General features: G+C 36.3%; 5 protein-coding genes across 6 annotated transcripts; 2 read left to right on the top strand and 3 right to left on the bottom strand.

The window, feature by feature from the left end:
- Positions 1 to 2,746: 2,746 nt before the first annotated feature.
- Positions 2,747 to 7,562, top strand: LOC109013512. Its single transcript, XM_018995627.2, has 4 exons — positions 2,747 to 3,440; positions 4,383 to 4,544; positions 4,899 to 5,585; positions 6,027 to 7,562. The coding sequence occupies exons 1-4, from the start codon at positions 3,066 to 3,068 to the stop codon at positions 7,119 to 7,121; spliced, it is 2,319 nt and encodes a 772-aa protein (XP_018851172.2). The 5' UTR covers positions 2,747 to 3,065; the 3' UTR covers positions 7,122 to 7,562.
- A 1,980-nt stretch (positions 7,563 to 9,542) lies between these two features.
- LOC109013513 lies at positions 9,543 to 11,401 on the bottom strand. The gene has a single exon (XM_018995628.2). It carries the CDS (start codon positions 11,129 to 11,131, stop codon positions 10,154 to 10,156), a length of 978 nt encoding a protein of 325 aa, XP_018851173.2. The 5' UTR covers positions 11,132 to 11,401; the 3' UTR covers positions 9,543 to 10,153.
- Positions 11,402 to 12,119: 718 nt separating this feature from the next.
- On the bottom strand, positions 12,120 to 16,103 carry LOC109013514 (putative phosphatidylglycerol/phosphatidylinositol transfer protein DDB_G0282179). Of its 2 annotated transcripts, XM_018995629.2 has the most exons (5): positions 16,072 to 16,103; positions 14,921 to 15,147; positions 14,435 to 14,536; positions 13,070 to 13,230; positions 12,120 to 12,492 (listed from the first exon to the last, which is right to left on the bottom strand). In XM_018995629.2, the coding sequence occupies exons 2-5, from the start codon at positions 15,012 to 15,014 to the stop codon at positions 12,385 to 12,387; spliced, it is 465 nt and encodes a 154-aa protein (XP_018851174.1). In that variant the 5' UTR covers positions 15,015 to 15,147; positions 16,072 to 16,103; the 3' UTR covers positions 12,120 to 12,384. The 2 variants fall into 2 exon arrangements, with proteins under 2 accessions (XP_018851174.1, XP_035545703.1); XM_035689810.1 differs by lacking the exon at positions 16,072 to 16,103 and having other exon boundaries at positions 14,921 to 15,236.
- Positions 16,104 to 18,434: 2,331 nt separating this feature from the next.
- Positions 18,435 to 19,105, bottom strand: LOC109013615 (RING-H2 finger protein ATL70-like). Its single transcript, XM_018995759.2, has one exon. It carries the CDS (start codon positions 19,069 to 19,071, stop codon positions 18,574 to 18,576), a length of 498 nt encoding a protein of 165 aa, XP_018851304.1. The 5' UTR covers positions 19,072 to 19,105; the 3' UTR covers positions 18,435 to 18,573.
- Positions 19,106 to 21,094: 1,989 nt separating this feature from the next.
- LOC109013515 lies at positions 21,095 to 23,151 on the top strand. Its single transcript, XM_018995630.2, has 3 exons — positions 21,095 to 21,517; positions 22,422 to 22,526; positions 22,621 to 23,151. Exons 1-3 carry the CDS (start codon positions 21,221 to 21,223, stop codon positions 22,930 to 22,932), a joined length of 714 nt encoding a protein of 237 aa, XP_018851175.2. The 5' UTR covers positions 21,095 to 21,220; the 3' UTR covers positions 22,933 to 23,151.
- Positions 23,152 to 23,993: the final 842 nt, after the last annotated feature.

Here is a 23,993-nt window from a genome sequence, read left to right on the forward strand (position 1 = left end):
GCCCTTTGCACCTTACTAGGCCCACCCTCACTATTCGGTCCATTAAGGCCCTTGAACCCAAGTAACCCCGCCCATTTTTCCCTTTCAACATGCAACATTCCTCCTTGCTCTACACAACTCGGGCGCTTCTTGCAGCTATCTCATCACTCACATCAACTGTACTTGTGCCTCCTAGACCACCTTCTGCTGCGGCCATATATATTCTTTGATTTACGCTGTCACCATCCTTAGGACCCCAATTATTTACAACAGTATGCCCTTGATCATCGTTTCTTGACAGTCTTCCCTACGCTGAGCTCCCGACAGATTCCTCTACTTCTCCTTCCTCTGGCCCACTCCTAGAAACTTTCACTCCTTCATCCTTATTTCTCTTTCTCCTTTCAGAGGTAGGGGAGGAAAACCGTCTTCTAGCATAGCCTTCAGCCCTCAATCGTGTGCAAAACTGCCTACTGTTATCATTTATCTCACTTTGCTCTCCCATCCCAGATGTGCAACCCGTCTCCCTGTGCATCAACCAACCACATCTAAAACATATTTTGGACAACTTCTCGTATTTGAAGAAGACCCATATCTTTTGTCCTTGAACATTAAGGAACCTACCCCAAGCAATGGCCTTTAACAAAGGTACCTCAACCTTAACCCGCAGTGCCTTCCCTTAACCTATACCATGTTCTCCCACATCCACCTCCATTACCTGCCCCATCGAGCTTCGAATATGTTTCCCACACTCTTATGTCATGCACCCTAGTGGCAAGTTGTGGATTTGCAGCCAGAAAGATTCGTGGTCAAAATGAATCTTCCCTGATTGCAAAACCCCATCATAATGAACCAATAAAAACATGACATTTTCGAACAGCCACGATTTTCCTTCAAGAATCCTCTGTTTGTCTGCTTGAGACGCAAATGTAATCACAAAAACATTTCCCTCAACTTCCTAGAAAACAACACATTTACTTATTCTCCAGATCCTTGCCATTGTGTTTTCTACAACTTCCTTACTTATCACATGGTCTGAACATACCTTCCCAATCAAACTTCATTCCCCCTTCCTCTGAATCTCCTCTCCACGACTAGAGGAAACCTCTAAGATAGCATCCTCTTCCTTAGTCAGCCGTAGTTGCCTCCACTTCTCTTCAATCCCATTTATCACTTTGGTTATCTTGCCGTAGCGACTTCACGAACACAAGTTTACTACAAAATCCTAATCCCCCACCTCTTCTGTCGTAAGCAAAGCGGCACTATTCCATCTCTTATTCATATCTGTGTTGTGCTTTTTGTTATGTATATATATATATATATATATATATATATAGATATACGCATGTTTACCTATCAAATGAAATTAAATCCATGTAAACATACAACTAAGGGTGCATGCTCTCTCCTCTTGATTTTTGTTGTTGTTGTTGTTATTTTTGTAATCTTTGAATACGGGGTTAGGATTCCTTTCAACTTGCACCCAATAGTCGAATAAATTTCCCCAACTTCGAAGCCTCTAAAACCTCCGATCCCTCTTTCTAACACATTCACATGCATGAGTTGAAAAGCCAATCTGTAAAGCCAGACTGTCCCATGAATGAAGGAAAATGCATGCCAACTAACTTGTGCGTGTGTCTCTCATTTTCTGCTCACATAAAGGAATCCGAAAAGGGTTTGATCCCTATCTACCATTTTAAGCAAAAGTTCACATGGGTACCCCCAAGTATATAACTCATGTTGCACATGATGTCGTCGATCAGATTAAGTACCTCGATCCGTCCCCAAACCAACTCGATCTAAAAGTCTTAAGTTTGATGCAAGGGGCCAAGTTTAAAATACAAGTTAGACAACATTAAAAAGAAAGTAAAAATTATTGTAAAAGATACATCATTAATGACCATTACTCATTACGTTGGTTGTAGGATGGATTACTTAGAAGTAAAAATTCGGATAATGAGAACATGTAGGTAGTCGAGTACCATGTATTCATGACTTCATATAGCTTTCAAGAAAATAATGAATGTATTTTCCTTACAAATTCATTCCCCATCAAAATGAAAAGAGGTTTTGAAAATAATTTAAATTACTAAAAGATAAGTGTTACAATTACAAATAGATCTTATAAAAATAGATTCAAATATTAATATGACTTTATATGATACATTAAATTTATTTTACAATAAAAATATATTTATTTATCTTACCAAAATGATCAAAATTACTAAAATCGCTCCAAATTCATTTGATGTATCCCTTGGGAAATTTAATCAGAAAATTGAGATGAAATAGCCAAGTCAATTCAGGCTAAGAACTTGCAATGCATCATGCATGAACCTAATAAGTAATAATCATGGTGTCACTTATGTAAAGAGAGAAAGAAAACTTCTATTTCCTTTTAAACTTGTTTAAAAATGGTAGAACTGTAAAAGAAAATTATAAAAATATCCGGGTTAGCAACAGATATTCCAACTAACCATTATTACGGGTAGAAAACCCATCTTAACGGATAAAAAACAATTGGATAAGGATTTAAAAATAAATAAAAAAAGAGAGAGAAAAAGACCAAAAGCAGAACAGCAGAAGTCAACTACCTCGTTGGTCGTTAATACGGCGTTACTCCAGGTATACGGTATACCCAGATCAGAATCCTCTGTTTTTAACTCTTAACTGGTCCGTCATTTTTTAACCATGGTTAAGAATACTCTTTTTAGCCTTCCTTCCACCATAGGCTAGTCACCAACCCAAAAACCAAACCAAACCCATCAACGTAAGCACAGTATCTCTCACCGTACATCACATACCCCCTCCTCCCTTCCCCTTTCCTCTCTCTTTCTCTCCCTCTCTCATTTCCACTATATAAAGGCCGTGTCTTCCCCAACTTTCTCACTCTGACCTCTTCCGGATTTTTTTTTTTCCTCCGGAGAAAGTAATTATCCTCTGCTTTTCTGAACTTTCAGAGGATCTCTCTTCGAATTACTTGAGATACTTTCGAGGATTTTCGCAAGTCTTGTTTCCTTTGCTATTCGAGGTCTATTTTCTCAAGTTTTCCTCGTAATCTCCGGGGTTCGTGTTTGTATTGTTGAGGAATGGTGGTGAAGATGATGAGGTGGCGGCCGTGGCCACCTCTGGTGTCTAAGAAGTACGAGGTGAGGCTGGTGGTGCGGAGTCTGGAGGGGTGCGATCTGGTGCGGGAGGGTACAGATAAGGGAGGGGTCTCTGCGAGATTGGCGGTCGAGATTAAGTGGAAGGGTCCGAAATTGGCGCTGAGTTCGCTGAGGAGGACGGCCGCGAAGAGGAACTTCACGAGGGAGGTGGAGGTGGAGGTGGAGGTGGAGGCAGGTGCTTCGTCTCAACAAAACGGCGTCGTCGAGTGGGACGAGGACTTTCACGGCCTCTGCACTCTCTCCGCGTACAAGGACAATGTATTTCACCCGTGGGAGATCGCTTTCACTGTCTTCAATGTGATCTCTCTCTCTCTCTCTCTTATACAGATATATATATATATATATATATATATTTATATATATAAAATATAAAGCCTTTTTTTTTTCGTCTTTTCCTGCGGGTCTTCTTTTGAGAAAATGTCTTATTAGTACAAAGAAAGACCGTGGGAACTTCATGGGTGTTATGGATTGAGACGATAATCTGTGACTAATCTTGTGGAGTTTTTTTGTTCTCGTTCTCTCCTTTAAATGTTTGATTGTGTTGAATTTTAGGGTGTGAATCTTGTATCATTTGGGAGGTTAATTTACATTGGATTGCTGTTGGGTGTTTCCATTTTGTGATGTGTTTGGATTTGTTGGAGGTTTTAATATTTAATTTTATAAGAAATGTGATTTTCATAATTTTCTTAAATGTATCCATATGCAAATGAAACAAAGTCTAATATATAATTCTTGATTGATGAATGTCGACACTTGCGAAGTATAGTATATTTCTGCAATTGTTTATTTTTCTCTTAAATTACTTTCCGTATTTGATTTAAAGAGAAGGTCTCTTCGTTCCTCAATTCTTCACTGTGGGACCAAATGGCTGGAATTGGTATGATAATCAAGTCTTTAATGCTGCAATTGAGTCGGTAAAGGGGTGGTAGTTGATTTATTTTAGGGGTACTTGACCGATGGTTGTGCTCTGAATATCTGGTTCTGAGGTGTTGAGGTATCAGAAAATATATAAGTTTTGGAAACTTCTTGGTGAAAGTTCACCCTTTATGGGTTTTGGAGATAATTGTCGGTTTTTTGTACTTGAACATTGTGAGACCTGGTTTTAGTTTTTTTTTTTAATATAAATTTTCACATAAAAAGAAACAAGTTTAATCATTTTATATAACTACTGTTATTATTTTATTACTCGGAGAATTATCATTGAACTTTTCATGAAAACGTTGATGCTTTTATCTCCAGGGATTAAATCAACTTCAAGGGCCAAAGAACAAGGTTCCCGTTGTTGGAACAGCTTCATTGAACCTTGCTGAATATGCTTCTGCAGCGGATCAAAAAGAGTTTGAATTAAACCTCCCTCTTGCACTCTCTGGCAATGCTGCCGAGCCTTCTCCTTCACTCAATGTATGTGCCTTCCAATCACTTTCCACTTCGTATTTCTACCTTTCCTGCTGTACAATTGGTTTGCTTTGGCAATTAAAAAACAAGTAATGTTATATACCACATTCTTATTATACTTTCATCCTACTTTGTATATGTGGCACTTTCTAAATTAAAAAAAAAAAAAAAAATCAATGGTTGCTGGGCAATGATACCTCATCAAGAGCAAGGTGATGACATAATATATAGCATTTTCCTTAAAGAATAAAAAAAGTGATTTATTACCTGTTTAGGGAACACACACTTGTAGTTTCTGCTTTTCATTTCAACGTCCAGTGTTTCTATATATTTTTCTGAACCCTCAATTCTTACATATAGATATCACTGAGCTTATTGGAACTCAGAACTGCTCAAGAGACCACAGAGCCAATGCAGGAATCGACATTGCCTGTTCCATCGCCTACCCGATCAGGAGAAATTGTCTCAACCGAAAAGGACGAGCTTTCTGCAATTAAAGCTGGTCTTAGGAAAGTAAAGATTTTTACAGAGTATGTCTCTGCCAGGAGAACGAAAAAGGCCTGCCGAGAGGAAGAGGGAAGTGATGGCAGGTGCTCTGCCAGGAGTGAGGACAGTGAGTATAATTACCCATTTGACACAGACTCGCTTGAGGATTTTGAGGATGGAGAATCAGATGAGCGCAAGGAGAATTCCAGTGTCAGGAAGTCATTTAGTTATGGCTCACTGGCACATGCTAATTATGCCGGAGGATCATATTATTCCAGTACGAGGATTAACAATGAGGATGAGAATTGGGTTTACTATAGCAATCGCAAATCTGATGTTGGGAGCTCCAACATTGAGGATTCAGTTGCACCAGTGCCTGAGCCATCTCTATTGCAAGGTTCAAAGCGCAGCATACTACCTTGGAGGAAGAGGAAGCTAAGCTTCAGGTCTCCTAAAGCCAAAGGAGAGCCGTTATTGAAGAAGGCCTATGGAGAAGAAGGTGGGGACGACATTGATTTTGACCGTAGACAGCTTAGCTCTGATGAATCTCCTTCACTTGGGGTAAGAATCTTTTCTTAATTGCATATTTTCATGGTTTAGGAAAGAAGCTCATGATTTCTGGACATTATTTTATTTATAGTTTGGTGAAAAGAGAAAGTAAGGGAAAACCTCATTTCTTATCTAGAAAGATGATTTCAAGTTTTTTTGTGTTTAAAGTTATTTTAACCTTGTACATTAGAAAATTGCTCTGCTAAAAAGTTTTGCACATAGAAGAAGCAAACTGAAATTCGATTAATAAAAATAAATTTATTATGTCAATTGATCTCTAATCAGAACTGTTTACACTGTTATAATATTCAACCTATGCTGTAAGTATAATGTTTAATCTTTTGCTAATTAGTTCTCTTTAAAAAATATGAAAGAAAATAGTTCTCTTTAAAATAAGTACCAAATTACTAGCTGACAATATTCTAAATGAAAACAATTGCAACCATCTTGCAGTGGCACAAGACAGAGGAGGATTCATTTGCAAATCGATCCTCAGTCTCCGAGTTTGGGGATGACAATTTTGCTGTAGGCAGTTGGGAGCAGAAACAAGTGACAAGTCGGGATGGACACATGAAACTTGAGACCCAAGTTTTCTTTGCTTCCATTGATCAGCGGAGTGAGCAGGCAGCAGGCGAGAGTGCATGTACGGCCCTTGTTGCTGTCATTGCAGACTGGTTTCAGAACAATCGTGATCTTATGCCCATAAAATCCCAATTTGATAGTCTCATAAGAGAAGGCTCGTTAGAGTGGAGAAGCCTGTGTGAGAATGAAACCTATAAGGAGCGGTTCCCTGACAAGCACTTTGATCTTGACACAGTCATCCAAGCCAAGATACGCCCTCTTTCTGTAGTTCCTGGGCAGTCCTTTATCGGGTTTTTCCATCCAGAGGAGATGGAAGAGGGAAGATTTGACTTTCTGCATGGTGCCATGTCCTTTGACAGCATTTGGGATGAGATAAGCTGCACTGGTTTGGAATGTCCAGGCAATGGTGAACCTCAGGTTTATATTGTCAGTTGGAATGATCATTTTTTCATCCTCAAAGTTGAGCCGGAAGCTTATTACATCATTGACACATTGGGGGAGAGGCTGTACGAGGGATGCAATCAGGCCTATATCTTGAAATTTGATCGTAGCACGGTAATTTACAAAATGCCAAATGTTGCAGAGTCACCGGAAGACAAAACATCCAATAACCAGCATCAGAACCAGCAGGCCCAGCTGGCCAACATGAAGGAAGAGGGTTCTGTAGCAGGGGTGGTAGGAATTATGCCCGAGGAACCCATGAAGAGTGAGGAGGAAGAGGAAGTTGTGTGTCGAGGGAAGGAGTCATGTAAAGAGTACATTAAGAGCTTTTTGGCTGCTATTCCACTAAGGGAATTACAGGTGGATATAAAGAAGGGTCTAATGACATCAACACCTCTTCATCACCGGTTACAGATTGAATTCCACTACACCCAATTCTTACAACCAAAATCCGAAACTCCGGCACCCGAAATGACTGCAGCTACGGCACAAATTGTCGATGTTGAATTAGCTTCCGCTGCATAGGACTTACTGTAAATTGTAGGAGGTGTGACTACTCTTAACTTGTCTTTCTTTTTGGATTATGGGGTGTCTTCTGATGTGAAAATTGGGAGGTTCGATAAAGAGGAGCCTATGCGATCTTTTTTGCGTGGTATATTAGAGATGTGGTTGTCCGTTCAAGTTGGACTGGAAATGAAGCAGTATTCAGCTGTGTTAAATTTAGGAATCCCTTCTTAAGTTGTGCTGCTCTTTGTTTTGCTATTTTTTGTCTTATCTTTCTTGGAATGGGGTATTCTGTACAACGACGCCGTGATCTCCTTTTCGACCAAGTAAGCCATAACATTTCACATGCATAGCATATCTAACCTTCTCTCTTGAAAATTTCGAGAAACTCTACTTTTTGAGAGATTTTATAGCTTTTGCAGACTGTTAAAAGGCATAATACAACTGTACTCCTTGAAGCTGCTTTCTGCCTTTCTCATTCTGATTCCCGCAATGAATAAAGGTTGGAAAATACTTTAGTTTAAGAGGAATTATATAAAAATAAATTTATAAATTGATGTGGTTTGATATGATATATTAGATTATAAAATTTTATTATAAAATTAATTTAACGAATTTTATAAAATTACATTAATTTATTGATTTGTTTTATATAATTTCTTTATATCTGTAGCAGTTATCGTAAATCTATTTCTGGCCATTTATCTGACCCTTTGGATTTGACGGTTTAGAAAAATGCCTATATTCAAAATTCTGAATTTCTGGTAAATCATTTAGATTGAAGCGAATAATTTTTTGCATGCTTCTATTTTGAGAAATGTTAAGCCTAAGGTTTCCTTTCGATACCGTCAAGATAACTTCTTTTTCTTGTACCCGACCAACTTGTGAGCAACTTATAATGTTTTGCCGGCCCCAGCAGTGCACGTTTAGAATATTCCATCCCCTCCACATTCCATTATAACTATACCTGTTTCACGTGGTTTATAATTTATTCCCATGAGCAGGCCGTTGGTACCAAAATCATGTCGTTGTTCGTATATTATTTTGTTCTGCCAGACTAGCCCTAAAATTATTTCCATGTGCTGTTGCCTGTAGCGTAAGATGGATCAAAGTTGTCTTTAATTATTATTCCAACTTTGAAAATTTTAAGTGGAAGAGAAATAAACACATAAAATAAATCTTACAATATTTATTATTGTAAGGCCGTCTTCCATTTATTTCTTGAGGGATGACATTCATTACTACACACTTTATATATTTTAAAATTATTTTATTTTATTTTTGTTAAATTAATTGAGTTGTTCTACGTATTATCCATATATTATATACTTATTATAAAAAAATGAAAAAAAATTAAAATAAATATGATATATAGTCTAGTGTGTGATGTGTATAAATAATAAGTAAAATTATTCAATTTTTAAAAAGTAACAATTTTTTTTTTAGTGAGATCCGTATATTCATTGATCGGTACGGGCCTTCATAAGCCTGGGACTAAACAAAACAGCATGGCCTGGTCCAGGATTCTCAAGCCCCAAAAGCCTCAATTCTCGCTGTGTAGCCCATGCAATTGGAAATAAGCTCCTCGAGTTCCCGACCGACTGACACAAGACGTTGGTCGAGTCGGACCTATTCTACGGACTGGACAAACTCTGACCACCTACTCATATCCAAGGGGAAGAAAAAGCTGCTGTATGAAAAGAAAGAAACGAAGTGTCCTACGGCTTCCTTTTCCCTTTCAGAAAATTTTCTCTATGAAAATCTCGACTCCATTCACAATATTTTTACTAACTTAAGCGTCCGAGTAATCCCACCAGAGACTTCCCATTTGCGTGTTCCTCTTATTGATTGCAGGTCCCCGTTGCTTTGATCGGATCATCTTCAAGCATCATCACGACTCCAACAGATGCTGCTGAGTATTTCTTGAAAGCAGCTAACCAAAGGTAAGCTCCAACCCACAATAGGTAGAAAGTTGCACCATTTCCTAGTTCCTGGGCTGTGTCTGTCACTCGGGATCTGAAGTTCTGAACTCTAAACCCAATCCCATTCGTTACTCAGTCACTCTTTGAAGGTTGCATCGAAAAGCTGGATTGGATTAAGAGATGATGAGATAATTTTAAATATGATGGGATAATTTTAGATAAAAAATGAAAGTTTAAAAAATATTATTAGAATATTATTTTTAATATTATTATTATTTTATAATTTGAAAGAATTTAATTAAAATTTAAAAAAATTTAATTATTTATTATATTTTAAAATGATATAAAGATGAGATGAATACTTTCCCAATCCGAACGATGCCGTACTTCCTCTCGTTTGAATTGACATCTTGCATTTCTTGTCAAAGAATATAATGAAAAACAAATGAAGGAAAAGCAATGTTCACACTTTAAACATTAAAGTTGTTGGCGTGAATGCTCCGTCATAAGCTAAAGCTCTTCCTTTATAATTACCTTTTGGTACATAAAAACAGTGACTTTTTTCTGAATCTTGTCAACTAATATGGCCCATGTGCGTCCTCTTCCCTACTCTACTCATCATTCCATTTTCATGGTCGTTCCCAACATATCATTCCATATTCAATACAAATGAAATTCCCATTTATTAAGTTCAGATTAAGTAATAGAACCAGCTGATACGTGAGGTTACTTCAATTGCATGGCTTCCCAAAATGTTCTAAATCTGTATATATTGAGGCCCACAACAGTATTCGGACTATATAATTTCGGAAGTGTTATCTTTCTAAAACAACATATCATGATGCCATCCACTGCAATAAATTGCTATCCTTAAACCTAATTCTCAGCTACAGGCAACATTTTCTTGAATTTAACCCCAAGATGAAAGATTCCATCTTGAGAGTTCTAAACTTCATGGTTTTCTTTTTCCACCTACAAGCTAATGGAACAACAATCAGAACCAACCATTACAGAAGTTTTACATAGATACTATAAAGTGAAGACCAAGAAAACTAAGAGAAGGAAGGAATAAGTTTCATTACCAGATGATCAATAAGAGCTAGAAATTAACAGGTCATATTCGTTAGATTATCAGCTGCAAGTTGGGCATTTAACCAACCCATTTTCATTACATTCAGGGCATCTAGTGTACGAGTCATCGCTTTCCCCATCTGCAATAATCTTCCGGCTGCCATTGCAATTAAGGCACACCACAAATCTCACATTGGCGCACCCACTGCATGAGGAACTGGATGGGTCGAGTGGTATACCTTCCAAGAGCTTCCTAAGCTTGCCTTGCTCGTGTAAACTGACTACTTCATCAGCTCCTCCAATGTACCTCCCCTTTATGAAAATCCTTGGAGGGATCACTCTACTACCCATGATGTTCCAAAGTTCTTCCCTATATTCCAAATGCATTGAAACATCTCTCTCGTAGAACAATACTTTAAAGCTTTCCAACAAGAACCGGATTGTGCTGCAGTCCTCGAATGTTTTCCTGATACCTCTCAAACTTGTTGTGTAGAAAACTATGGAGTCACTTCCTCCTGGTGGACATTTCTCCTCAAAATCTAACAGATATGGATATTCTTTGCTGTCTTTTGCTTCATGTGTACCACCTTGTTCCATGATGCTGCGTGACAAGATTGGAATCTCTGGAGTTTCCTTGGCAGGCACCTTGTCTTTGGTCTTTATGGAGGATGTAAAGCAATCTTTGTCGCTAACACAGAATTCCAATTCCATTTCTTCATCCTGAGGATGGTTATCCAGTTCAGACACGCCAGTACTGCCAACTAGTAACTCTGAGAGGTTGTTGCTCTTTCCATCTCGTTCTTTGTAAACCGGTGGAATTTGACAGTTTTGACTGGAAACCTTCTCCGAGGGGTCTAACTGAAGGGCTAGATCTTGTTTCAAGGTGCTAAATGATGGTATGAATTTCAATTTCCTAAAGAACTTTCCCCTCGTTCCTTTCATAGCTTCTACTCTTGTCCAAAATTCTGAGTACAATGCATGCAAGGTTTGGGTGAGAATGACTAGAGAGGAGATTAGAGGACAAGATGAGGATGACATTTCTCTTTTGGTTTCCAATGAGTGGAAAGTGGAAACTGAAAAGGCTGTGTTGGGGGCCGCTTTTAAAAGTTTCTGAATGATCGTTGCATGGGGCTGGCTTGTGTAGAACCCATCACCAATTTTCCATTAGGTGGATAAATTAACTATAAAACGGAAACAAGCCTATGGCTAAAATGCTCATGCATGATTACCCCCAAAGGTGACCATGTCCTCCGGACCTTAACAAGGCACAATTTGATTGGTCTCAAAACACATTTATAGAGAGTGCCGCAGGACCACACGGCTAATCCCAGGGCGACAAGGAGTGCCAATGACAATAATTCAATAGCAACAGTGCAGCAGCATCTTTCCCTTCCATCTTTTTATCAGTTGGCACCATTGCCATGAGTACTATAATAAAGTACTCTATTTAACCTTTCTTACCAAATAATTTCACCCTTTGACCCGCAATCAATTCCAATGATCACGGCCGAAACCTGGAGGAACTATCCATGGTTTCCATTCCACACGTAGATGAAAATGCGTAGAGCACAACTTCATAGCATTGGAATTTTAGGTCCCATATTAGAGATGGCTCCAGAAACGCCTTTTTTTTTTTAAATGTATTCATTAAACCATTCAGAATCATCCTGCAAATTAAGCCCTGTTTGGATTGAGAAGTAATCTCATTTCATCATTACAATTTTCTCAAATTTTCACACAAAATATAATAAATATTCAACTTTTTCAAATCTTAAAACAATAATAATATAAATAAATAATATTTTAACAAATTTTATTCAACTTTTATCTCAATTCATTCCATCTTAACTCACTATCCAAACAGTACTTAAATGTGTTAAATCCGAGCACAAGATCCACGTTTGAGCGGACTCGGAGAAATCATTGATTTGTTCCGGCATGAGATTTTGTTGCATCAAGATGACAAGTTGCTCTTGATAATTCAATTAATGCTACTCTCACGCTCTCTCTCTCTCTCACCAGAAAATAAACTACGAAAAAAGTACCAATATTCATGCACGAATATTTTATCTACATAAAACAACAGAATATATCATAATTCCTCCCAATGTAGCTGCAGAAATAACTTCCCATAGTCTCCTTAGTAGCGGAGCTAGTCATATTTATAAGTCAGATAAAAATAGCAATGGTTGAAAGTACAAGGAAGGAACCAACTGTGAAGAGAATCCTTTGTACATGCTATTCATATGGTGATTTTGGAGACTCAAATAGAAATTCATTCTTGGAAGAACTTAGCTATCAGCCATAGACGAGCCAAAGCCAATCTCAAAATCGAAGCCAATGCAGGTCAGCTCATTTTTGTCTGCATCGTACATCTTCATCTTAAGAGAGTATGAGCCCTGCATATGTCAAACATGGTCATAGTTTAGGATTCGACATCACAAACATTGATCAAACCTACCCTATTTCATCCCAACTTGGTTACTCTTATTGCCCAAAGTAAAATTTGGCTAAAATTAAGCAATTGCAAAATGAATGAATGTGGTGTCACACACATACAAATGGAAAAAGGTAAAATTAAATCATTGAGAATCAGGTATCTGTCCTGTTTATTTGTAAATTATGTATATCTTGTTGGTTGATGGAAAATTCAGTCATGAAGGGATTCCATATCCAACATTAAAGTCAGCTGGTTATACACAAACCACGGGGCGGTTGGAGATAGAAACTATCAGGTAACACTACCACGATCTGTGTTTTTTACCAGATAAATTCACAAGGGTAAGTCCCTTCAGAGGTAACGACACTCTAGGTGACGACAAAAAAATAACTTATTGAATACACCATAAGTCTTTGGATTGGTCCAGAAGTAAACCAAAAATTAAACTTGAAGGGCTTGTTCCTGCTGGAAAGTCATGAGAAATACAAAAAAAATATAAGCTAAAAGCTAAATTACTAAACAGAATAATCACTTACTGGGGGAGTGAATCCAGGTAACTCTTGTGAGTGAGAAACCACAAAATTGCCAGTTGAAACAGGGCAAGATGTCTCTCCACAAAGGTCATGGGTCTCACTGTGGATGTGCCATCCATAATACGAGACATCAATCACCATTGTTCCTCCAGATATTGCTTTCCCTGTGTCGCATATACAAGTATGCATATCGAAATGAAAATCCCATCTATTTAAAAGGGCATGGTTTGTCCAGGCTGTGCTAGTATCTAGTACAAATTCATCATCCCCATGGGTCTGAATTTCCAATATAAAATTACACTCACAAGATTAAAAAAGGGTGGAAGGCAAGGTAAAGAGTTCCTACCTTTTCCCTCATAAGTAGACATTTGAAAAAACAAACACATGCAAGCACAACTAAAAATCATGAGGGGAGGGGGTGTTGTTCAACAAAGAAGCTCCTGAGGATTTTCATTTGCAAATGCATCACAAGAAAATTGATTAAAACCCTCAAGTGATGAAATAAAAGTTGAACTTTATTTTTATTTTTATTTTTAAGTAAAAGTTGAACTTTATTTATAATTTATCTTCCTTATTTTCTTCAGCCAAATGGCTATCATCTACTTACTAGAAATTTAGAAAGTAGAATAGATTTCTCTTATCATGCTATAAAGGTACTGACCACACATACATAGCAGCTATAATATACTAGTCGGATGAATGTTCCACACCCATATGCCACCTTCAAAGGTAAATGTCTACATAAAAAATTTGATTCTTGATAACTCTGTTTTAGAGTTGTGCTTCATCATTAACAATAGATCCATCATACCAAAAGTAGGAAGATAGGCCTGACAAATGTCTCCATTTGCCATCATGCATCATTTATTCTTTTTGTTTATTTATTTTTATAGGTAACTATCCACAGACTCCACGCAAGGGGGGGACGCATTTGCTTACCCAAACGCAATAGACTCTCATGCACAAGTAACTTCCAGTTTACCAAACACAATAATTTTTGGCCATTTCTCGACTTGTGGCCTTGGTAGAATAAACATGGCATCAAGCATTCCAAACCCCTAGCAGTAGGCTCAAGTGGTAAAGGCCTTGGTCTTGGTGGTATCCTCCCTCCAGGTCTAAAATTTAAATTCTTAGGTCCAAACAATCTTTAGGGGCAATCATATGGGTGGGTTTTTTTTCCTTGAATTACCCGAAATACACTTGCGGAAAACGAGTTGCCGAGGGTCTGTGCACCGCTAGAATTAGTTGAGATGCTGTTCTTGGACATCCGGTCCCAATAAAAAAAACGTATTCGATAGCAACTAAGGAACAGGTAACAAATAAGCAACAAGCGCAGATTCATCCAGCAAAGCGGTATTCATAAAGTACCTGAAGAGGCAGAGATGCTGAAGGTAGCCGGCTTGCCTCTCGCAACGGGATACGGGATTATCTCAACCCCTGTGACCTTAACAGCGTAGTCAGCATTCTTATCTACAAAAGAAAAAAAAAATACAAGATTTATGACTCCTGTTAGCTACAGTCTACAGATGCAAAGTTTTTTTACATGTATCAAATTTAAGACAAACGGGAGAAAATTTATCGAGATTATTTCCAAGATAGAAACTTTCAGTCAAAATAAACAGACCCATGAGCGACAACTCATAATTACGAACATTAAATCGACATCATTGAACGCGATATCGGGCACAATAAACGTAAGCTATTCATTCCAAAACAAAAACCCTAATCCAAAACCAAAGCAACGAGTTTACGATTATAAAGTGATCAAAGTAAAACAGATTGTGCAGGAAAAAAAAAACAAAAATTCAGAATTTGAGGAAGGAACAGGGCGTAGGGTTAGAGAGAGATACAGACCGCAGTACTTGACGTCGGTTGCAAGGGTCAGAGGTACAACCAGACAAAGCGAAAGGAGAAGGGGGGTGAGAAGCTTGAATCGAAAGGCCTCCATAGAGTAGATTATGCAATCTGATGATACTCTTACAAATTATAGTGATCAACGAATCCTGAGTTCAGAGGGTTAGAGAATGAGAATAAGAGAGAGATTGGAGATTGCAGTGTCAGGTGTGGGGAGGCAAGAAGATGTTGGAACAAAAGGGGCTGCACAACAGAAAATAGTGAGAGAAAAATTTGCTTCAAGGCGCGTTACGAATGTCGCTTTCCTTAAGACAATATTCGCCCCCACCATTAACGGTATGCACACGGGTTACAAGCGAATTTGCCTCCAAGATACAATGAAGCCCAGAACAAGTCTGTTTGTCTAACTGCGTTATGCACACACGAAATTAGACCCCGAATACCCTCAGATTTTGCTATTCAACCAAGAGATTAGAAATCTGTTCTCTGCAGAATGAACAGATCCTAATAACAAGTTTTGAAGAAATGAAATACTTTTGGGAGAGAGAGAATTTCGAAATTGCCTACTTTCCTTCTATATTCTGTTTTTCATTCATCATAATTCGTAGGCCATTGGGTCTATTTATAGAGGGCCAAAGGATGTGAATGAAAAGTTACAACTTTTCATTTTTCTGAAATCTGAACCGAACAGGTATATTATTTGTGCCTGTTACCAAGTGACACAAAGGTTGGACTTAGTCCAACGGTCACATTGCTTCTCCACCAACCATCTCGCACAAGTTCGAATCCTGACTGGTGCGACTTTTGGCAATTTCGTTGCCAATAGTTGTGGCTTTTGTCCCTTCACGCACGAGTGCTTGGACTGAGTGAAGGCCATCCTTCCTACAAAATAATTAAAACTCCTCTTTGATAGAGGTGTGGTTCGAACCCATCCCATGGGTTAAATGGAAAGCTATAATACCATTGAGCCAATCAACGGGCTGTGGTTAGAACATAGACCCAATATCTTATAACCATAAGCTATTGCTAATAAACTTTCTTTGATTTCTCTCTTTCCAAAATAATTCATAACTTCTAAAAATAAATCCCCAACAAATTATTAATAATAAATATTATATATACTTATTTTGAAAATATTTCCAACAGAAGATCTGAAGAAGACCCCGGATTGGTGGTTGTGTTTGGGATTCGAATGTTAGCTGGCTCAAGACGCTCCTTTATGCCCTTTGAGTAGTGCTACAAGAAATGACCGTTGGCGTGCCCGCTAGCGAAAATTTATCTTTTTATTATTATTATTTTAATATATTTAAACATTTAAATATATATATATACAAAAATATATTAAAAATTATTTTCTTAATCATTAAATAAAAAAATTAAATATATATATATATATTTATATGAGCGGTCTAAGAGGCAAACTCAAGTAGCATATAATATTTCTCTATTTCTCTATTTCCTTTTATGACGGCACCTTTCGCTTTAACAAATATTTTAGTCCATGGTCGCTCGCTGGTTGGCTGTCTCTCTGTCTCTCTCATTGATTATTGTGTATTTGTGATTATCTCTTTAATTAATTTTTTAACTTTATTTAATTGGAATTTTCTAAAATTTCTAAAAATATATTTGAGTTTTTTTGTCTTATAGAAACTCACAAGTTTGGTTCAAAAATAAGTTAAATAATAAATACCGTTGAAATAGTTTTTGAGGATCTATACATCAGTTTTACATTCTATAAATAAATATTTTTTTTTATAAAATGTGAGGCGTGTGATAGTAAAAAGTGACTGATGAGAATAATTTTTTATAATTTTTATATAAGTCAAAATAAGTATTGAATATGTAAATTTTAGTTAATTAAAATATGAGTCGAGTTCAAACTTATCATTTAGTTAAATATTATAATCTTTTGATTTATTTTTATTATTATTAAAAAAATTATATTCTATATATAGCTATCTAACTTAACTATATATATATATATATATATATATGAACAAATAACGTCTCTTGATCACAAAAGGAATGGTTAATATTATATTATGGCTGATGATTTTAGCTACAGAATTTGAGGAATCAATTTTAAGTTTATATTGTATTGTAGATGAATAAGACTGAATGATGCTCTGTTTTGGTGTTGATTCTGTTCAATCCCAAGACAGCAGGCTTGCATGATTGATGCCACTATGACAAGTTACAACAAGCTTGAAAGACACAATATATAACGCTTGCTGCCAATGGTTTTGTCTTTATCAGGTCGCTAGAAAATTATAAGGAGATAAATGACAGGCTTAAGGCAATTTGAAGAGGCATATGCCGAGCGTGGATATTATTTAGAGGGAAAAAGATCTCTTCGAATAATTTTTATCCAAAGATGTCGAGTGGAAGAGAAAGAAGATGACGCATGAATTGAGTCATATATGATTTTTTACTTATTTAATGATATCTGAAATATTTATAGGGATAACAATAAATGATGCAATGCTTATTTCATCTGTCACTTTGAAGAAACCTTGATCTGATGTTGTGCTGTGCTGTGCCTGTGGGGTCTCTGGAATCTTTAGGCAATTTGTGGTTTATTGAGTTTCTATGGTTTTATCAACCTTCTTTTACGGGTAGTATCTATTTATTATTTATAGTTTATTTTAAATTTTTTTATTTTTGAATTTTAGATATAAGTCTCGTATCTTGTACATTTACTTAAAAATATATCATTTTATTTTTTTATCCACATAATAAAAATAATTCTAGATATATTTGTAAATAAAATAAGATAAAAGTGTAAAATAATATGTACAGAGTATGAAGCTTATAGATAGCACAGCTCTTTATTTTTTATTATCTTTTTAAGTATTTTTTTAAAATCTTTATCTATTAAGAAAAAAATTTTAAAAAAAATATAATTTTATTAATAGTCACTTCTTTAACTATTAAGTAAAATAAAAAATTAAAAAAAAATCAAATATAAAATGAGTAGTAAATGAATAATAAGAGGGCTGTAACTCTATTATTTTCTTTCTTTTATTTGTTCTATAGGAGTGAGAAAATCATATTCTAACCAAATTGATTCGTCTGTATTTACAAATGAGATGAGATATTGAATTGAAATTAAAGTTAAAAGTTAAATAAAATATTATTAAAATATATATTTTTAATATTATTTTTATTTTAAAATTTAAAAAAATTGAATTATTTATTTTATTTTATTTAAAAAAAATTATAATAATTAAATTAAATAAGTAAAAAAAAAATTGTGAAAACAGACGATAGCCTAGATGTATGCACATGCACTGATGCAATTTTCCCCTGATTTTACATTTCTTGATCTGGCCCGAGAGTCTGGTCGATGCATGGTCCCGCATTTATTTCTATGCACTCGTATCTTGTCAGCATACCACTTTTACAATACCGCCGTTCGTGCTGAAAATATACACAAAATTTCTGGACTTATATTGCAGATAATTGAAAATCAATGAATGGGATAGAATCAGATCCGAGGCTACCCAAAGAAAGGAGAAAGAATATATGGATTTTCATTATAGCAATAGTATCGTCATGTGTGTGAACTTCAATGACAGGTGAAACTTCTACAGCGTATACAAATGTCAGAAAAAAAGATAAAAATTTCAAATGTCCTGATCTCAATCCAGCCATCAATCCCTCCTGCTTGCCAGTGGAACCACCTCGGCCAGAGGTGTTGAGAGGGGTGTTGGCATTGGAGATGTTCTACAAACCGGACAGGTGGGGTGCAGACGCAGCCACGGGTCAACACACTTGAGGTGGAAGAGATGCCCACAATCAGGCAGCAGCCGGAGCATATCGCTACTCTTGTAATCTGCTAAACATATGGAGCAGCATGTTGCTGTGGAATCTTTCTTCTTGATCTTAGCCTCGGAGTAGAGCAGCTTTGGATAACTCAGGATGGTGGCCTCATCCAGCCCAACATCGACAACATAGTTTTGTGATTCGATTACCTGATGAGCAGTCCACCGACTTCTTGCCGGTTCTGTTGGTTGGTCTGCCCTGGTGCAGTAAAAAGAAGCCAGGGTGATGGTCGTGATAAGCAGGAGGATTCCGATCGAAATTCCGATGCCATAGCCTAATCCTCCGATGTTGTCGAGAAGTCCACCTGATCCTGCTGTGCTGTTCATCTCCTTGAGGAGTACTCAGGAATTACCGATTTTGGGAGATAATAGGACTAGTGACTTGGTCAGCCATGGCCAGGCCATGACGCAAGAAAAATGGCTATTTAGGATTAGTGTTAAAAAAAGTCAACGGATGCTGCATGAGAGAGAGAGAGAGAGAGAGAGATTATTGGCTGAGTATTTAATCAAAAGTTGGTTTATTTTGTTTGCAAGTAAACTAAAGAGGGAAGCCAAATGGGGGCAATACATGTGTTTGCATTATACTCATCTCTACGTTAGATTACGAAGAAAATCTGTCTGCAAGTGTGATTTGGGTGATCGGAGGTCAACGGATCTCATCATCCTTTTACAAGATTACTCTTGGTGTTTGATGTCTTTATTTCAAACAAGCATTTATATTTCATATCTGTCTCTCTCATCTGAGTTACAACGCACATTCGATGCATTGCAAGCTTGATGTTTAACACTAATTTATTAGAATGAGGCAAGGTAAAGGCAATATTTTATGTGTATGGATCGAAACTAGGAGAATGAAGAGGCCCCTTCTTTACTCTGTTTATGTCGTGTTGCATTATGCTTCAGTTTTGCCGCCACGATCACGAAGTTTGTGTCACCAGTTTCCACCTATTTACTTACCATTTATGTATTATTAAATCCCACATTTTAAATAGTTTTATATTTATATTTATATTAGGAATGAGTTTTGAACGCCATCTGTATCTAGGTGTGTGCCGTATTATATACTTAAAGGCAGATGGGCTATTTTTCTTTGAGACAGGTAATGTAGTTGGTGGTCAACTTGTTATTATTGTGCATTTATCACTTCCTTCATGTATCATAGCATTCTACACAGTTAGCTGGCTCTACGAGGGGTTGGTTGGTTGATCCTTAATCAAAGGATGCAACTCTTGTATTTAAAATTGATACACTCTTTTAGAGCCGATTTGGATTGAGAGATCATCTCAATTTATCTTATTATTATTTACTATTATTCATAAATCATCTCAACTTATATTATTATTATTCACTATTATTCACAAATCATCTCAACTCATCTCATCACATCTCTCAATCCAAACAGATTTTGTTAAGTCCCTAAAATTTAGGATATGTTTGGATATTTAGGATGAGTAATATTAGGTACAAGTCTCAAATAGACAAGTCTCATATAAATATTTTGTAAAAAAGTGGATTTCATTAATGAATAATAATTTTTTTTACACTTTTTGTTAGGTGTGATCCATTTTTTTACAAAGGTTTGTATGTGGTTGGTGTATCTATTTGAGACTTGTACAAAATATTTCTCATTTAGGATATTTCAATATATCTATTAATAGTAGTGTAATAGTTTGAATCAAGATATTGTATTGAGTTTTGAGAAAAGAGAGAAAAAAATTAAATAAAATATTATAAAATTATTTGAATATCATTTCTTAATATAATTTTTATTTTAAAATTAAAAAAATAGTATTATTTTTTGTGTTTTATTTAGGAGTTTATGAAAATTGTAATGATTACATAAAAACCTAAAGAAAAATATTGAGAATACTTAAAGAACAATTATATTGTCACTTTATATGTATTTTATTTATAAGTAACTATAGAAGACACACCTTATAAGTTTAAATTATAACATTTGCAAGCGTGAAGAATTAGAGTTGGAATATCTTAGATTTTTGTGAATAATAATAAGATTGTTTAAATTAAAATATTTTATTGAGTTTTGAAAAATGATAAAAAAAAAACTGAATAAAAGTATTATAAAATTAACAAATTGTTTAAATATTATTTTTATTTTAAAGTTTGAAAAAGTTATACTGATTTTTTTGTTTTGTTTTGAAATTTGTAAAAAATTGTAATGATAGTTGAAAAAGTTAAAGTTTTGAAATTAAAAAGTATTTTGTATTTAAATATTGTCTGAAAAGAAAATTGTGAGAAATTTTGAGAATTTCTCATTTCATCTGATTATCGAACGTACCAGAATTCTCAAGGCTAAAATTCATATAAATACACGGTAAAAAATTCTGGTACCATTTGCCAACTTTGCAGACGCAGCACTAGATCATACCTCTAACTGTTCCGGCTCTCTTAAGAAAAAATTGTACTCCTCCCCAACTCCAGAGGATCAAAGAACCGAAGGCATTCACGACCGGCCATGGCGACGACGTCGTTTATGACGATTACTATGATGGCGATGGCGGCGGTTTTCGTTGGAGCGAGCGACAACAACCGGATACACTCGCCGTGCTCGGACACGACGGTGGCAAGGTCCGACGGGTTCACTTTCGCGATCGCGTTCGCGTCGAGGAACTCGTTCCTCTACAACAGCCCCCTCCAGCTGTCCCCCTGTGACAGCAGGCTTCACCTTTCCTCCAAGTCTCAGATCGCGCTCTTCAGGCCCAAGGTCGACGAGATCTCACTCCTCACCGTCAACTCCTCCTCCTTCACTCCGGTTAGCCCGCCCCCCTCTCTCTCTCTTCCTCCCTCCCTCCCTCCCTCCCTCCACGGTTACTTGAAGGGATGATCTTGTTTCGCCATGATAATTGATATGGTGTTCTGAGCCGTTGAAATTCATTTTCGAAACAATTTGATATACGTGAGCAATGAAATTGACGTGTTTAGACTTGAGGACTCCGATCTTATTCCACGGCCTTAATTTTGTGCTAGAAACACGGTCTTATAATGGGTTTGATATGTAAATATTACTTGGCTTATGTTACTCAGCCTTGGTTTTGTGCCAGAGAATTATGTTTCATTTCAAATCTCGCAATGCTTCATTGAGAAATATCAAGCCCTCCTCTCTCTTTGAGGAAAATGTTATTTTTTTGCTACTCATAAAAAAAAATGTCATTTGAAGTTCTCTGTTTTCATCCTTTACTAGGAACTTACGGTACCGGTCATGTTGTTATAGTGACTCCCTCTTTTTTTGTTTTTTCCAGTATGTAGAGTTCAGACGCTTCCTTAGCCATATTGGGCTTGAGTTTTAGAATTTTTCTTTGATTTGATTTCATAACAAGCGTGTAGTGAATGATGAGAAAATGGAGTACTGGAGTGGGATTGATTGTTTGCTCTATTTCGAAGTTAAAAGTATGTAGTGAATTTGTTGAATTGAGTTTGTGTTGTCCAAACAAAAGTTTTACACTTTCTTGATATGTTTTTTTCCATTTTTTTAAGGAAGTACCTTCTTGGGCTTACTTGGAAAAATGGATCAGATGATTTTCACTTTTCCCCTTGATTGACTGATATAGTATTGTTACTAGTAGTTGGTTAATCAATTTTATTCCTTATCCTCAATATGTTCACTTGTATATGTAATATCTTTATTTCACTTGTAATGTTTCTTCTGCCTTTAACAGGACTCTTATGGGTATATGGTTGCATTTGCGGGTCGAAAATATGCTGCAAGGTCTGTTCCTACGTTTGTTGCAAATAGTTCATACACCGTAACCAGCTTTACTCTTGTAAGGAGATCCAACTTTCATTCACTCTTTTTGATCTGGTTTTTCCTTTCACATCCTTGGCAAAAATAGAAACCAATTAAATTTTGTGGTGCAGGTGCTTGAGTTTCAGAAGGGCAGGCTGCAAAACTTGTATTGGAAAAGGGATGGTTGCTCCAAATGTTCAGGAAACTCTAACTTTGTCTGTCTCAACAATCAGCATTGTGCAATCAAAACATCCAGCTGCAAGAACCATGGATCCACTGTAGATTGCAGTCTTGGGATACAATTAGCATTCTCTGGTACAGATAAGCACCTTTCAGCTCTCAACTCATGGTATGAAGTGGAAAAACTTCGTCAGTACTCGCTTTATGGTCTTTATTCGAATCTCAAGGATTCTCTCACTAGCCAGTATAACAAGATTTTCTAACTGCGCAGTGGCTGGTTTTTAAGAATTTTACTGCTGACACGTTGTAATTCATTTTGCTGTTGGATATATGGATTGATTTAGAACCGTCTTTTACTGTGTGGATTCCCCCCCCGGCCCCCTTTTTCTTCCTTGGTAAAAGATCTTCCGAGTTATCTTTGTATTATTTTATATGGTTAACAATTCTTTGTGATCATAAAAAGAGAGATGATTACATATAAACTCTTCCTTGCTCGTGGTACTAAATTCTGTTCTCTGTATCTACTGGGTATAACTTGTGAAATTATTCTACTTGTCTGGTCTTTGGCGGACTTGGCAGCTTGAGCAGTCACGCATCTTTTCCGAATTTTTTGTTTTTCCATCTTGCTAATTGAATGTGTGATGATCTGGTGATCATCTTTTTTTGATACATTTGGGGGAGGGGGGTTTCGAACTCCAGACCTCGATTTTGGAGGCTGGAGATTATATCAATCAAGCTACATGTCTTTGACGATCTTCTAATTGCAAATACAATTGCAGTTTCATTTTCTCATCTGAAATTTGAGTAAGATAACTAATCTCAGCAAAATGCTTTGCCGTGGAGCAATTAAACCTGTATCTAAATTCTAATATTAAGATTTGCTGCGTGCAATTGCCAACTCTTACCACGAAAGAACGATGAAGTCTTTGCCAACTGCGTGCAATCATCCTTTGCTGTTGCTGCTGATCATAAATATTCGTTGCCTATCTCTATCATAAAATGAACACAGGGGAAAAGTTAAAAAGCAGTTACTTAACTTACTTTGCTTAAAAATTCCAGTCTCAAATCAATCCGTCAAAGAAAAAAGTAAAAATAAATAAATAAGAGCAATGTTATACAACCTCCACACACTACATTTTTTAAAATTTTAAAATTTTTTAATATTTGTTTTTAAATTTTTTTTGAGTTTATTCTTTTTAAATAAATTTAATTTTTCTATTCATTATTCATATATTAAATATTTGATAAAAAAAATAAAAATAAAAATTAAAAAATATGTGATATATAGAAGTTGTGTGAATAGTAGGAAGTTATGTAGATTTTT

The sequence above is a fragment of the Juglans regia genome, chromosome 4 (assembly GCF_001411555.2).
Source record: "Juglans regia cultivar Chandler chromosome 4, Walnut 2.0, whole genome shotgun sequence".
NCBI lineage: Eukaryota > Viridiplantae > Streptophyta > Magnoliopsida > Fagales > Juglandaceae > Juglans > Juglans regia.